General features: G+C 33.0%; 1 protein-coding gene and 1 pseudogene across 1 annotated transcript; one reads left to right on the top strand and one right to left on the bottom strand.

The window, feature by feature from the left end:
• The first annotated feature begins 8,754 nt into the window (after positions 1–8,754).
• On the top strand, positions 8,755–13,408 carry LOC134260021 (putative nuclease HARBI1; annotated as a pseudogene).
• Positions 13,409–13,612: 204 nt separating this feature from the next.
• LOC134260015 (uncharacterized) lies at positions 13,613–15,090 on the bottom strand. The gene is made up of 2 exons (XM_062742602.1): positions 14,997–15,090; positions 13,613–14,646 (listed from the first exon to the last, which is right to left on the bottom strand). Exons 1-2 carry the CDS (start codon positions 15,088–15,090, stop codon positions 13,868–13,870), a joined length of 873 nt encoding a protein of 290 aa, XP_062598586.1. The 3' UTR covers positions 13,613–13,867.
• Between the last annotated feature and the right edge of the window lie 1,967 nt (positions 15,091–17,057).

A 17,057-nucleotide genomic window follows, 5' to 3' on the forward strand; every position in this document is an offset into this window, starting at 1 on the left:
TTTCGCAGCATGTTAATGACCACTTCACCGAACACGCGCTCGGAACTCCTTTACAATTTAGGATTCCGGGTTAGAATAGGTCCTCAGTACCCCCTTGCTTGTCGTAAAAGGCTACTAAATGGGGCGGTCCTTCGGATGAGACCAAATAAACCGAGGCCCCGTGTCACAGCAGGTTTGGCATGATAAAAATCCCTCCCTGCTCAAAGGCCGTAAGTGCCGAGCATAGGCCTAAATCTGCAGCCCTTCATCGGCAATGGTGACGTCTCCATATCAATGAAATATTCTGGAGAGGCACGTTAAACAGTATACAATCAAATCAATCAATCTAGTTTATATAATAATTTCTACTTGTAAAAATGTAATCATTATGTGGTTCCTATTATTCATAATTTAAAGAATTCACAAAGAGAGAAATTATTATAAGGAATTTGAAAATGAACTTTGAAAAGGGTGTAACAAAGTCGATTAGTTGAAACTTTAGATTGATAGTAACAAATACTTTCATTTCAAGCAATAGATATTTATTTATATGCCTGGTAATTAAAATATCATAATTATAATTATATTAATACTTTTAACTATACCAAATGATTAGACTGTTCAAAGTTAATTCTACGTTTAACGTCACATCTAAAGTTCAAAACAAACAATTATGAATTTATTCAAATTGATCTATATGATACATTAAAAACACTACAATTAAGTAATAAGAGTATTTGATATGACACCTAACTTTAATTTCCCTAGCAGAGTTTTTCCTTTAAGTATTTTAATTTGATAGTAATATTTAAAACCTTAAAGCTAATAATATAGACTTTGAATTAATCGACGGATTCAATCACTAAAGAAAAATCACCAATCCTATAACCTACTATTTGGGAAGTCAAAGTCAAAGTGAGACTGCGATCAAGAGAGATCTCATCTAAGTTTTATTGCCCCAGAGCCCGCATGCTGCAATTTCAAAAATATGTTACGCGTACATTATTTTTTCATGCATCCATACATATCATATATGTATGGCAAAGAGTCTTTTGTTAGCAATTCTATATTTGGATAACTGAGCATTGCCAAACCCTCTAAATCCGTCTCTATACCCTAACCCCGTCACTTTCCGGAAACTCCATGCAGTTTGTAAAGGAGAGCAATTGTGACGTAATTTATGCATGCTGAAAATCTACAATCACATTCAAAGCAATTATAATAATGAAGTTCAAAAAGCGTCAAAACAAATTTACAATTATTTAATTATAGGTATCCTAATTTGTGTTAATCCAGTAAGCATCTTTTCCCGTATGTCCTATTCCATCGAAACTGCGTTAACATGGTCATTTTTACCTGTCAGTCATTTTTATGAAGGTCTATTACAAAGTTCAACATGACTACCATGTTGAATAGGGCTAAATTATTTTATTTTTTATATACATGTACATTCAATTTCTGGAATGTACGTACTACGCGTTTGATAACGCGCAACACTTTTACATATAAAATACGTTAACTACGAAACATTATTTGTGTATATTGCTGATGCCTTTCTAGATATGGAATTTAATTCTATCTGAAGTCTTTAAAACAATTTTTCAAGTTTAAAATTTAAGAAAATGGTATGAAAAGTTTAACGGGTGTGTGTGTAACTTTAATACGTTGGGATATTGTGACAGAATTAGGATACATAGGACAAAATTAATAGCATTAAATATAATGTTCATCCTTATTACGGTGTAACTAGAAACAAATCAAAATATAATTTGAAGAGAAATGCGAGTTGTTTTCCGATTATAGTGACGGGTACTTTAGGATTTATAGAGCATATAAGTTACGAAATACATTGTCGTGTTGATCTCTTTTATCTTTCCAGTGATTTTATTGGGGTTTCTCTTAGATTTAAATTTTTGCATATGCCAGTTACTTGGAGGTGAATTTCACATTTTACTGAAGACGTCACCTCAATTCAGTACTTCAGTACTTTGATTTAAAAAGTATACCAAGCCATTAATTTAATGATTTCAGTATACAGTGTCTGATCGGAATGTTTGTCAAACAGTCCGTCCGTCTAGATGTCAATGTGTTCAACTGTTACGTTTAGGGGTAATCATCTCCTTTTAGACCACTGTTTTAAATTCAATGAAACTTTCACATAATCTTTGTTACATATTGCCATTGTTAATCTCTTATTTCACTTTTTGATCGAACACATTTTTTGGATTTTCCACAGAAAAACGTAGACTTTAATTTGCTATTTTGACAATGTGGGAGGAGGGTATCATTTAGGGAGCTCGATGTTCACAGTTCTTCTACACTGTAGTTTCATTTGCAGCCAGAGTTCTTCCTTCTTTTCCAAAAAAATGAGTTGAATCTAGGATCGACCGTTTATTTTACAACATATTGGTTAAATATTAATGGTTTTTGTAGCAACCACATCATAAATTATACGAGTTAAATTACTCACTACATGTAAAACTAAATTCCGAAGCATGTTCATACTTCATACTGGCAGGAAAATGAAAATCTTTTCGTAGAACCATATACTGTTTCACGATTAATGATTGATTTACTGCTTATTTTACATACTAGTATAAACATCAAGGTTCTATTCTCATGTAATTAAATCAAAGTTTTAACCTTATTTATACTCAAGACGTTCCAAAATGAATGAAAGAATATCAATATAAAGTGTCATGAACAATGAAATCTTGAGTTAAGAATTTATGTTAAAAAAAATAAAACTTGCGTGTCCTAAACTTAACCTTTAATGTTTTTTCTCCTCTAAGCCCGGTAAGAAAATGGAGAAAAAATTACAAAAAGATACAGAAATCATGCAAAGCAAAAGAAAAGATACAAGAACAGAATAAAATGATGTGTCAATGTTTTAATTTATCTACATGATCTGTCCCAGATGCAAGTCAAAATTAAAGAACACATTCAATAAAAAAAAAACACTATCTAGAAATAAAAACAAAAAATGTCAGAACGTGGTAAAAAAAAAATACATAAGTGTGGAATCCTTTTCAATTGGTATAAAGTTGAACCCGGTGTTATATTTGGATGCTGTGCACCCAATACGTGTGCATTAACATTCTGCATAGGAAAGAAATTAACAAAACCTCAGCAAAACTGAATATGTAGCATGCATAAGTATATCTTCAAAAAAAGATTAATCTAGATTTTTCCGGATAAGTTACTTAATAATTAAATAATCTTTCATGACCTTATATTAAAGAAAAATTAAAGAACAATGGGTTCAAAAAATTATTTCAAGGGCAATTTCGATTTACTGTTAGCTCAAAATGTGTCCCAAATGGCGTGATTCTTATTCGGCAGCTTTGTGTTGTCTCTCAAGTCTCATATACTTTACCATAATTAAGCCTATTCAAAGCCCTCCTAGCCCAGATAGCAAGCTGACGTTGGGCCGATGTTGGCATATGGTTGGTAGATCGGCTACATATCGCGGTTGGCAGAACGATATTTGCTATTTTTCCTTGATATAACTATACTGTGGTAAAAAAAGGGGATATTTTCAATGGACATTTTCTGTAGTAAAGAAAAGAAAAGTGGGGGATCAGCCCCCCACCCACCCACCACTTGCTACGTGCCTGAACATTGTTATTTTTAATGTTGAATATGGACATCTTTGTAATTTTGGCCCGACATTGTTAAATCAATGTTGCTATATAAACTTATGAAAAATATATTTATTTATTTCATTTTTTATTTATTTGTTTATTTATTCATTTTTAATAATTTAACCCTTACGTAGATTTTCAAAACTATGGAATATAACTTAGGTTTTTCTCTAAAACTGTCGACTAATACACGCGCATGTAGTACAATTACATCGGGATCGAAGTCGGGCTCGATAAGCAATTAATATAAACAACACACCGCGCCGAAATTTAAATCTTTGGGGGGTTCCACGCAGCCATGTTGATGCTGTACAGAAGAAAAGTTCGGAAGAGAGTGTCGCGAAAAGGAGAATCATGACTAGCTTTGGATGGAATTTCTGTTTTGACAGAAGATGAAGACATTTTACGACCCGACACTGCGGTAGGTACTACTCAATCAAATTCAGCAAATATAAACAAATTGACCGCCCCGGGTAATCCGCGGACGGTTACTTAGTTAATCTTTAATAATTTACATCAGGGACCTATATACTAAGTATACAGGCCCCTGTTTACATACACAATCTGCAATAATTATTTAATACAAAATGCAGTTTTTCTCCAATTTATCAAACCCAGTCACACAGCCATGCAGTTTGCATCAGCACAATATTTTCACTCGATCAGTGTCAACCATTAGTCAACAATTATTTCCCATTAATAGTACTTAGTTAACATATCAGTTGACTTTAGTGTGCGCATACGCCAAATGGCTGCAAACGAGTAAACGTTTGCAGTCACCCCATAAGGGGGAGCACCAAGTCAACTGACCCATGACAATACTGAACTTCTCTACTTGTTTCCTTCCAGATGAACTGATTCTAACTTTTTTCTGGAAGTACCCCCCCCCCCTCCAGAGAGGTAAACACCATCTCAAAACCAAAAGGAGGATATATCCTGACCTTGTGTAGTTTCTGGCAAACACAAAAACCAAGGTCATGTTTAGCAATATCTCTATTAAAACAAACACAGGATCTCTCCATAGGCATTGCTTGATTGTATTGAACATACCTCCATTATAAACAAAAAGGGCTTTTTCCCCTTGTTTTTATATAAATTAGCTTATACTGAGTTTTATCCCCCCAATCCTTTCTGGATCATTACCTCCACAGTGAATACTATAAGAGACTAAGAGTACAATGTGGTATCATTTATATACTCTTCAAACAAAATCATTAATTTCATATCATGAAAGTCAGTAATCTACATAGAGTTCAAAGTAGAACAATTTAATAACAAACAAATATCACTGCAAACTAATCGAGGATTCAGAAAAGATTAGCAAGTGGAGTGGACCCTGAGTTTAGCACTTGTACCCTTGAGATTTTCATCTACCTGCATCCCCCCTTTTTTCTATTTAACACCCCAATTCATATGAGCAGTGGTTGCCCCTGTTCTAAAGGACTGTGTTTAAAATTTTCCCCTATCCCTATTTATTTATTTTTTCCCCCTTTTTAGAACAGTGAACTGATACTGTATAATAGATTTTCACCCAGAATGACACACCAATGGTCCTTCGATTTTTATCCACAAGAGACAAATACTTACACATGTACCTAACAGTGCATATACATGGTGTACATGTATTTACATATTACTGTACAACATTGAATCCTTACCTAGTTACTTACTTACCCTGTTGAACAGACTTAATATTCAAGAACATTATACCTTGGTCAGGTTCAGTTTTGGTGTCTGCAATCTGAATTATAACTGCAATGATCATCATTTCTGGGTGTAAAAGTAAAGTACATGTATACTACAAACCATGCATAAGAAAAAGAACAAAACAAAAGGATTAATTAATGTTGGTGAAGCATTAGAAAGGTTAGACTCATGTGTAATTCTATGTACCTAATGTGGGAACACTTGCACAATTTTTAATAATCATGTGATTGAAATAGTAAAAACTAAATATGTGGCCAACAAATTCCACCTTTTAATTGAATGCGCAATGCACTGCATTGTCAACATAACTTTGCTACCTGTTCCCTATGGCCTTAATTTATAAACTGAAATACATGCATTTACACTATTCTCGTGTACCCTATATTTTAATAGAGGATTTTGAGTGAATAAATGAATCTGAACTTGTGACTATCTGAAGAATTACTGAAAACTGATGGCAACAACAAACATTGTATGACCTGCAGCAACATACATTGTATGACCTATCTGATAAATACGAAGAGCATGAACATGACAAGAATGTAACTCACTGCCCTATTTGACTTAAACATGGTAGCCACATTTCTTTCTAATTAAAGAAGTAATGAAACTTGCAACGAAAGTACAACACTTTTGTCTTTGTTGGACAAAGATGCCTACAGAATCTTTCTAATTTAAGCCCATGATCATTCTCACAAATTCCTTGGTAAACTTTTGTTCTTGGTGCCAGGTCCCTGAAATGCCTCTACATGCAGTTTATGAGAACTTGTACCTGCTATTGAAAACACCTGGTATCTGCTTACCTTTAAAAATAGCATTGTAACTCATTGTAATTTTAACACATGATCTTCATAAATCCATAGTCCTTCTTGATTGTACATGTATGACAATAATACTTACCACTGCAATGTTAACAATGTGTATTAAGAATGTTATACATGATGTATACCATTGAAATTTTGTAAGAACTGTAACCACATCTCCCAGTCATTATGCATGCCTGTTGAAATTGAAACAAAGTGATAATGGGAAGGCCTAAGGATTGGATGTACCACTCATTGCATCACAAATTCTCCTATTGCCATGCTTGATCTAATTGCCTTACTACAGAAATTGAACAATCCAACTACTGATTGTAACTTATAGTAACTTTTGGCTGTGAAAATTGCAAGACAATTATTTAGCAATGTATATTCTAATTCTTAATATGTGATTCTTGTATGGCCTGCAGTTTTATCTTTAGCTAAGGAAGCACCAATATCACTCATTGCCTCAAAATTTTTTAGTTTACAATAAGCCGCATAATGCATTCTGTTTCCCTTTTCCCAGTAAAAATAAAGTCATCATCTAAATAGTAACCTGATGTGTGTAAAATCAGTTTGTTATTTTGTTAACAAATGAAAAATTGTTGTAAATGTCTCCCATATTTTACATCTTAATTCAGAGCCCTTTGGTAACATTTTTCTATGTAGTAAACGCCATTTATTGAGAACTCTAACAGATCAAGATCACCAGTATGTTTAAGTATTAATTAATCTAAAACTAACCTATAAGAGCCCATTTTCCTAGCACCGAAATAATGTCTACCAGGTCATTAAATGCCAAAAAATTTTACTGTACAAAGCTCTACATGAAATCATTTAATAATTACATGCGATTGATTCAGGGTATGAGAATGGACAATCATCCTCTGTACCTGTATGGATTTAGGAATTGTACAAACTGGTAACATGCAAAGATTTAATGGGAAGGGAAATTGACCAATACTTTAATGTAATACCCTTAAAAATTATATCCCTCCTTAATAAATTAGGCTGTACCTCAATCTAGATAATCTTTACATATGTTGATACTTGTTGTAAGGGACATGATGATATGGGTGCCCATTGTTACATTTTTATGCAAATATACAATGCCCATATGTCTGCCTGCTGCAGGAGCCCCTATATTGAAGTCGAAATATTTCCTGATTGATACTTGCCCCATTAAAGATTTTGGTTGCACTAGCAATGGAGCTTGCAGATAGTTGTCTGATAATTGGTTGGAGCATCCTCACTAGCTGTCATCTCACTGGACACAGGTTGAGAAGGATTTATGGGCCTAGGATTACTCTCTTTAGTAGCAGTACCTACCATGATGTTGCACTCCACCTCTTTTTTGGCCATTTCTCATGCAATATATAAACTTGACAAGTTAACAAATAAATAATTCCTTTTTTTTTTTTTGCTTTACCTATTAATACTGCATTAGTGACTTTAAATAACTCTGACATGAGCTAGATATATCAGGAATTTATACCTGTACATAACTTATCATAACAATTTATCACAACTTTTCTTTAATATTCTTAATAGATTGCACAGCGAGCTTATAAACATGCACAAATGGAGAAATTCAGATTTAAACCTGCATATTGCTCAGACGAACTTTTAACAACCATGTGAAAAACTTTTTATTCATGTCGTGATGTGAAAATTATTAACATCCTTTGGTATAGTATGTTTGTGTCTGAGGCATAATAGCAATAACTTACTTAAAAAATTAAGAATTTTCCAATTTAAATATCACACAAAACTACTGTTGTAAACATAGCTTTGTATGTGACGTCATAATTTATTCACTTAATGGCTTGGGTACTTCCGTTTTGTGAGAAAAAAAAATTCAAGCAGATCTACACAAGTTATAAAAGGAACCGAGTAAGAAATGTTGAATAGCACTCGCCCAATGGTTTCACCGTCATACACATCTATGAACTACAGAATTAGTAATTTTTAAACAATCCATGAGCCAGCTATTTCCGCACAAAACCATGTGTTTGCACAACAGACGACAATCCGAAAACATCGTTCGTTATAACATCAAAATATTTTTCTTTGATATAAAAATTGTATCGTATGTATATAAAATTGCAATATCTTCAACAATTAAAATTTCTTAAAAGCCAATCCGGATATTTTTACCAATCTAAACTCTTGGTTAATGTGTGACCTCTTTCCTGTTCAGCAACCCGGCATAAAAGGAAGCCCAAACCCGATCTTAATTTTGAAGTCTGAATATCATACATCAAACCCGATTTCTTTTCTCATAAAATAAATGCATCTATTTTATATTTCAAATAGGTGCTATTATTTTTAAATGCATGTTCAAGATCATTTTCAGCACTTATTTTGATTATTTAATAGTTGCATGCACTCAGTGGACTGTGCCCGAAACGATTCCCACAGCGCCGGCGAATAGTCAGCTTGTGAAAATGGTGAGAACCAGCTCAAATTTCATTTAACATAAATAACCAATCATTGTTTTGATTGACTTGTATCTTTTAGCATAAAACCATAAAAACATTGCATCTACTATATAATATACCAAGTAAACAAGAGGCTTATATTCTTTAATCTTAATTTCTTTATCTTAAAAATACATAACAATGGATTCTGACAGGTAATCTAATTGACTAAACATGCTATAAATTGCACAGCTATGCAGAATTATTTTACATTGAATACTTAAGCATAAATTATTAAAAATAGCTGTCATATTCTATGATTCACAATTATACATGCATTATTTACAGAAATCTGAATGCTCACAAGAAGGACAAAAGCAGTATAAAAATTAACACAAAGGTAAGATTTCTTAAATTTTCTGATTAGAGCAATAAAATCACATGAATTGAAATTACATGTATCTTATATCTTATTCAGTGTACGTCAGGCAAAGAGCTTTAGCTCTAGCTCTAACCCTTTCCTTTAGCTCACCTAGGCCATTTTAAGGCCTAAGCGAGTTTTCTCCTCAGTGTCTGGTATTCGTCTGTCATCTGTAAACTTCTCAAATTTTTACATTTATCGGTAATTCGAATTTGAACAAAAAAAAAAAAAAAATACTGCAAGATAGTGAATTTCTTTTCTACACTATACTGAACTCTCAGGTTGAAATAACCAATTTTCTTAACAGTCTTGTAGAGCCTTACTTTATTATTTGTCATATATTTATGTTTATATATGCGATAAATATCGATGATAATACAACCTTATGGTCATATTTTCTTTCAGAAATTGTGCCAGAAAAGTTTGAAGTGTCTATGGGAATGATCAACATTGAACTTTTTGAGCCTTCCTACTTAAAGTGCATGTGTTGATTTTATGGGATCTTTTTATTGATATAGTTGTGTAGTGGATATATATTTTGTACTTACATGTGTTTGTCACTCTAGTCTAGTCATTAACTTTGTACGGTAAATGTACATGCCATTGGGCTACTACGGTAGTAGTTCATTGTAACTGTATACCCCGTTGAGGTTTCAATGACCTCTCCCAATGTCATGAAGTCAAATGCCATATTTTAAAAAAAGAAATAATTTGTTTTTATACAAAGAAATGTCGATCAGTGAGAATACTTTGTAAAAATGTGCTTACATTGTACATCTGTAAGTGTATATACGTAATATTTGTTTCATAACACATTGTAAATTAAAAGAAACATTTTTTATTTAATTTTGAAAATATAGATTTGATCTATGATAAATTGTGATGTTATCATTATTTCAATTTTCATTGTATCTTCCTGAATTTCTTAGATTTCCATGGAGTTTCATAGATTTTCAAATATCCTTGTGCACAAATATGTTGGGCCATCGTTGGGCTAACATAAGAATTATCATTGTTTGACATTGGGCCAATGTAGCGCCTACATGTAGGTGCACAAATACGTTGGGCCTACATTGGGCCAATATCAGAATTGTCATTGTATGACACTGGGCCAATGTAGCACCAACATGTCGGTGCAACGTTGCGCCGATGAGCAAAATTACATAGGTCCAATATAAATTTTCCGACATGGGGCCAACATAACTGACAACGGTGGCCCAACGTTGGACCAATGTCAGATTTATCGTTCTATGACATTGGGCCAACGTTGCGCCAACATGTCGGTGCAACGTTGCGCGGATGAGCATAATTACATTGGCCCAATATCATTTTCCGACATTGGACCAACGTAACTTACAACTATGGCCCAACAAGCTTGCTATCTGGGGCTTCCCCTAATTGTGCGAAAATCTGTGCAGAGCTCCAAAGAATAAACAACTTATTCCTAACCTAGATGTAATTTTTGTACAACATAAACAGATAATAATTTGGATTTAAAAGTTCTTATCTCGAGTTTATTTAAATATTGATAAGCGATTTCCTCAAAATAAAGTTCATATCTTTATAAAATTGTTTTAAAGTAGATTATTTTTTTCTTTTGCAATAACTATATCAACTGAACTGTTCTTTATTGGTGCATAGACGCATATTTGAAGTTGGTATTTTCTCAAATTTTCTGTATAACACCCGGTATCTTACGGGGGCCGTTCAAATTTGCACGGACTCTGCTAGTATTTCCTCTTACAGACGTCATATAGTTATGAACATGTATAGAAAAATGAATCTTAAAGATTCCTATATATTTTTAGCAAAAATTCTGTATTTTGAAAAAAAAAAAATCTCCTAAAATTATCGCTTTGTTGATATCGCTGATGGAGAGGTACGACCAAGACAAAAAAATTGAAATAAAAACTTGCCGAATCCAAAATTTAACACATTAATTTTCTATAATTCGCAATATTTTCCCAAAATTTTCTCAAATATATCTTTATATTGTTTTACTATATTACACATGTATGTATTTAAGGGACAATATCCTTCTGCTCCACATTTCACGACTTTCTTTAAAAAATTCCAAACATTGATTTTCAGCAACAACTATAACATTAAATTCAAATAGAAAATAGTTTGAGGTATGAAGCGTTGCTTACTTTTTTCAGAAATGAATAATATGTCAAATCATTATGTGAAGGAAATTAGATATGGTCATTAGAAAGATCAATTATTTTCAATCTCACAATTAAATTAGAAGTATGAGGTAGATATAAAAATAATATTTACTCTCATACCTATCTAATTCCCTTTAGAAAACATACGGAAGCGCTGCTTTTTAAATCAGAATATCAAATTGTTTTCTGTGCATGTAAAATATAATGCATCCATAAACAAGAGTTATCGTTCCATTATCGCCCTTGAAATTCTTTTTTAATGAAATAAAATATTATTTAAATGTTTATAAACAATTCTGCGAGTGTTATTTCTGTACAATTAAAAGACTTACACGTTTAGAGATATATTTTTTTCAATTTACTCCGTTTAAAGGAACTGAGTGTAAATGTTTTAGGTAAACTATTAAAAATAATTAATAAATATCTATCAATAGAACTAGAAATCAACCTCTGAACGAGGTGGTAGGTTTGCTTGAGTTAACTATAAAATGGTCATTATGATAGAGATTTGTAAACTCTGGCATGACGATTCACTGAATGTCATGACAAAATGCCTGCAGAAAGTTATCTTTCTTATCTGTAGAGTTATCTCTCTTATCAGAGTACATGTATCAATGAACCTTAAATTTCTGACAAGATATTTGAAGTACTTACATAAATATTATGATTTTTCTACGATGCGATTCTTGTGAAAATGACGTCTCCTGAATTGACGTAGCGCCACCTTATTGTTAAATTATGTGTAATACTCGAAGTATCGACAACGAGAGACTTCGAACACAAACTAACGTAATACTATAGTAAGCTCAAAGCGCATGCGTCATTTCTTTGTTGATCGAATTTTCTCTGGTTGAACTATAGTTTCTCCAACATGGCTGATATCGAGGACTTTTTATTTGTTTCTTGAAACTTTACTAGATGACGTAGAATTAGAGGGCAGATTTTTTTCTAATGCAGAAAAAACACTGCATGCGATCCAGTCAAAGAGAGACAGAGTACCTAAAGTAGAAGGATACGTTGTGAATGTTGTACAGTTGATGTCTGATCCTACACATATTGATGATTTTAGAGTACATTTCAGACTCAGTAGAGAATTATACATTGTCATTCTTAATGAAGTGTTTGTTGTCCTGCAAAGAAATGGTCACGGTCCTCAAGCCACAGTCCCTCCCGACAAACAGCTGCTTGTAGCGCTTTGGTACCTAGCAAATACAACATTTATGAGAGAGGTTGCACATTTGTTTGGATTATCAATTTCAACAGTGCATGGGATAATAAAGGATGTTTTCAAAGCTCTAGGTCAATTAAGCAAAAGGGTAAGATAGTTCACACCCAAAAACGTATGTTGCATTATAAATATTCTTTTATAGAAATATTTTATAATAATTGAATATAATATATGTATATAATTTTCTAAATATTGCAGGTAATTAAATGGCCAAATCCAGAACAACAAAGACAGACGGCAGATGAAATTCAAGGATATTGCAGAATTCCAGGAGTTATAGGATTCATTGATGGATCCCACATTCAACTATCATCAGCTTTGCAAGGGGAAAAAGACTACTACAATAGAAAAGGATTCCCTTCTATACAGTTACAGGTTGTAGTGGATCATACACTGAAGATTATCAATTGTTACACTGGTTGGCCCGGATGTGTTCACGACGCACGTGTACTTCGTAATTCCTCACTATACCAGAAAGCTGAGAATGGAGAAATGTTTACACAGAACCATTTCATACTAGGTGATAATGCTTATCCCCTTAGAAATTGGTTGATAACGCCATTTAAGAATTTGGGCAATCTCACGAGACACAACTTAAGTTTAATGAAAGACTTTCAAGTGTGCGACAAAATGTAGAGAGAGCCTTTGGGCACCTAAAAGGGAGGTTTCGAAGGCTGAGGGATGTTCCCCTCCATGACCACAAAGACATATGTACAATGATTTATGCAGCGTGCATTTTACATAATTTGTGTGTACAATACATAGATAATGTAGATAGTTACATCGAACAAGTAAATGATGTTCATCCAAATCAATTTCAAAACATTTACCAAAATGGTCATGCAGGAATTGTACGGCGACTTCAGTTGGTTAACATTCCTTAACTCTCTTGTTATCCATTAGTCTGTGTATTTGACAGTAGCATTTCAAAACTGCATTAAAATGTTCAAAAATTAAAAAAAAAAATTATTCTTATTTCCTTTGTGTAATGAGCTCTTTATTCCTTCAAAAAGGAAACTGTACAGGTTGGTATGTTTGCTCGCTTCATGACTATTAAATTAAATACATATTAAACACATGTATTTGCCTTATTTTGAAAGGATTTCTTTAGGTTTGAGCCTATTTTCAATTTAGAAGTATGAGAAAATAAAACTTATGCAAGATTTTAAGATTTAATCATCATTCAACAACATTTGAAATAAAGTTGTATAACAAAAATAAACAAACATAGTATTGCACAAACCTACTTTGGTAAATAAAAAAACAACAAAAAAAATCAAAAAATGAAGTACATTGCATGAACCTATTAGGTGTGAAACAAAAAAAAAAACAACAAAATAATGAACATGAAATTTATCATTATTGTCCATAAAAACAAAATGTAAAACATAAATTCAGCTGAACATAATTTTTTTCAGCTCAAAAATTTTCCATACACAAATTTTTCCCCTAAGTTTTATTACTTCAAATTCTCAGTAACAAAATATCCAAATGTATCTATTTCTTCTCAAGACTTCTCTCAAACAGATCCAAAAATCTATCCATTCTTGCCATCTTTTCATTGTGAAATTTTTCAATTTTCGAGTTAAATTCTTTTTCACTGTTTGATAAATCTTCCAATACCTTAGATGTCTGCAATTTCCTTTTTTGGGGGAGGTTTTTAACACGTTTTGGGTGAATTTTCCGGGATGACCTCGTTGATTTGCTAGGGCTTTCTTCAGGGGAGGGATCATCACTAGTTATAAGACTGCTACTGTCCAGTGTTGTACAGGGTTTTGCGGATGGTTTAGTGCCAAAAACCAAATCGAATTCCTCTTTCAATCGAAAGTCTTTTCTCTCTGTTCCTGTCCCTGCATCTATGATTTCTTTCCACCTCTTTTTTAAGTTGTTATATTTATTTAATGCTTGCGTGCAAGAAATTTTAGTTTTAAATACTTTGGACAGCTCGTTTGAAATTTCCTGCCACAAAATGCCATGGTTCCTCGTTTTTAAAAACAGATCCTGTCGCTCATGCCTTAAGTGGACCAACATATCTTCTTCTTTATCCTTCCACACATGCACATACCCAGGTACTGACTCTGATGTAGAGGGCGCTGACTCTGGTGTAGAGGGGACTGACTCTGATGTAGAGTGGGCTGACTCTGATGTAGAGGGGAAATCAGTTTCTTCTGACTGACTGGATGGTGGAGGAGCTGGAGGGGGTGGTCTTTGGAATTGTGGCACAGGCTTCTGATTTTCAATGAGCATTTTAACGACCATGTCTTTCAATGCTGGATCTAAAATGCAAGTTATTTTTAGTACATTTACGTGTTGAGATTTTATCCAAATCATTCAAGTGGTCAACAAATTACAATACATTAAATAACAAAATATCAGGGACATATAAACTATGTACATACTACATAGTATATAAGTCCCTGAAAATAGGTACAATAGTTTTATGTTTGAGTTTTGCTTCCTAAATAAACATTCAGGGGAGTCATAATAATTTTTTTTAAAAAACAGTACGTCCAGACTGAAAAATTCTTTGCATTCAAATTAAGGAAAAAATCACATATCTATTTTTTTCAGATGAACATATAAATACTTTATCTTATTTGGGGTACAATTATTCAGGTGTATTTACCTATATCTGGAGACAGTAACTGGTTTTTCACATGCTCATCACATACCAGTGTGAATGAGGTGCCATTTGTTCCTTTGATGACAAATCTCGGCATGCTGGAATATGATTCAAGTTCAAAAAGTTTATTTTGAATAGAACTCAATAATGTCAATAACTAGATGGAAAAATATGCCAACAACACTTGACCAGTTTAAATTTAAATAATATACTTAAGCAGCTTTATGAATAAATCTGGGTGTGCGCTGTGCATTTACACACCGTGTTCTGATAATGAATTTGAAATGTATAGGTTATGATTCATACTTGAATTAAAACTGGATAACACGAAAACACCATGCACATAGTACATCTGTACGGATTGAACACATTTTTCTCACCTCTTTAATATTTGGTCCTTCTCACTGCTTGTTTTCTTCATAAAGTACCGCCTGGAAAAACAATTTTAAATTCTATCAACATAAACAATCATTTAGCAGTCAAAATTAATCATAAAACTAAAATACACGGTTTCAAATGTTGAATTCTTACCAAAGGCCGCCATTTTGAACTGGACTAACCATTGAAATGAGGTGGGTAGAACTATGGTGAAAATGTGACGTCAGTCTTGTCGAACTATTGGTAGTTCGATTTAACCATAGTTTCACTTTCGTTACTATTGTTCGTGATCTGGTTTTATAACATAAAAGAATATTGTTTTATTTGTTTTATAGATTATAAGCTTGACAAGAAATGGTGTATGGAAGCTGAGTAGATAAGATAACTCAAACTGTACAGGAACTTGTTCTGTTGCTCCGTGACTTCATGATATGTCCAGATAAATCACCAAAAATTGACACCAATTTACATCATTTTGTTTTAAAATTTTGAAGGACATATATAATAAGTAAAGATTCTTTTATATAATATGTGACATTTTGCCCGAATATGTCGAATTTCTATAATTTCTGGAATTTGATTGACACGTCCTTTCACTTTAACAAATTATAATATTATTCTTAATGCTCAAGAAAAGTGGCAATTTTGTTGTATATTAATGAATAATTAACTTTAATCTAAAAAGTTCCAAGTAAAAATGTTCAAAGGTTCTAAGGCGCTCACAGTATACTATAGCTATTATTATCAGACCATGCTTTCTCAGTGTGTGTGCAGACTTTAAAAATTTAATACATCCGGTGAATCGTAAACATTAACGATAAAACCAGTTATCTAAAACTTTTAAAACACGTCGGGTATATTCAATTTCTTGAACTCTGTACACAACACTAAACAAGGACTGGCGATACATGTACATGTGCGGGGGGGGGGGGGGCCGGGGTCTTTAGACCCTTACAACTTTAATGGGTTAAGGTAGAAAAAAAATGCATTTGTTTTCACTATTAATCTGTAATGGTTTGGATTTTTATTTCATAGCCATCGTTTCGTAAATCATATTTTACAAGTATTTGCTGGTATTTCAGTCTGATAATTCTATTTACCTTTTGTTTTCAGTTGTTACTTACGTAAAAGCCCTTTATTATTTGTCTTTTATAATTTAGGACATTAGTTGACATTCCACATGTTTTACTTTTTAAACAGGAAGTGTCATCCATGTTGGCAGTCTTTTCGTAGTACTTTTGATAGTTGCGTTCTGATTGGTTAACTTAGCTTTGGATCTTTGATAGTCATTGGCTTTTATTTTGGGCCTAGCTAGGGTATTTAAACCCGTGCTCGTGTAGTTTTCTTCACTTGGGTTGGGGAACACAGCCTCATGGTTAGTTCCTCTTTTCTGTGCTAAGAAAACCTCATGGTTTATGAGCACTATTTGATTAGATATTTAGCAGGCTTAGAAAACCTCATGGTTTATAACTGTTCTCTAGCTTTTGGCTTAGATTTAGTTTCACGTTTTTCACATGTTAGGAAACAGTTAGGATGTAGGGTATTTAAAGTAAATTTAGTTTCCCCTTTCCAAGTCCAGCTTGGTCTAGGGAAATGTAGATGACAGGTTTATTTTCTAGAACCACTATTTATTATTTATTTTTGGGTGTTGTTTATTTTCTGGGTGAGTTATTTTTAGAGCCTAGA

This window comes from Saccostrea cucullata, unplaced genomic scaffold (genome assembly GCF_032062105.1).
Source record: "Saccostrea cucullata isolate Sc308-1 unplaced genomic scaffold, CSIRO_AGI_Scuc_v1 ctg2677, whole genome shotgun sequence".
Classification (NCBI taxonomy): Eukaryota; Metazoa; Mollusca; class Bivalvia; order Ostreida; family Ostreidae; genus Saccostrea; species Saccostrea cuccullata.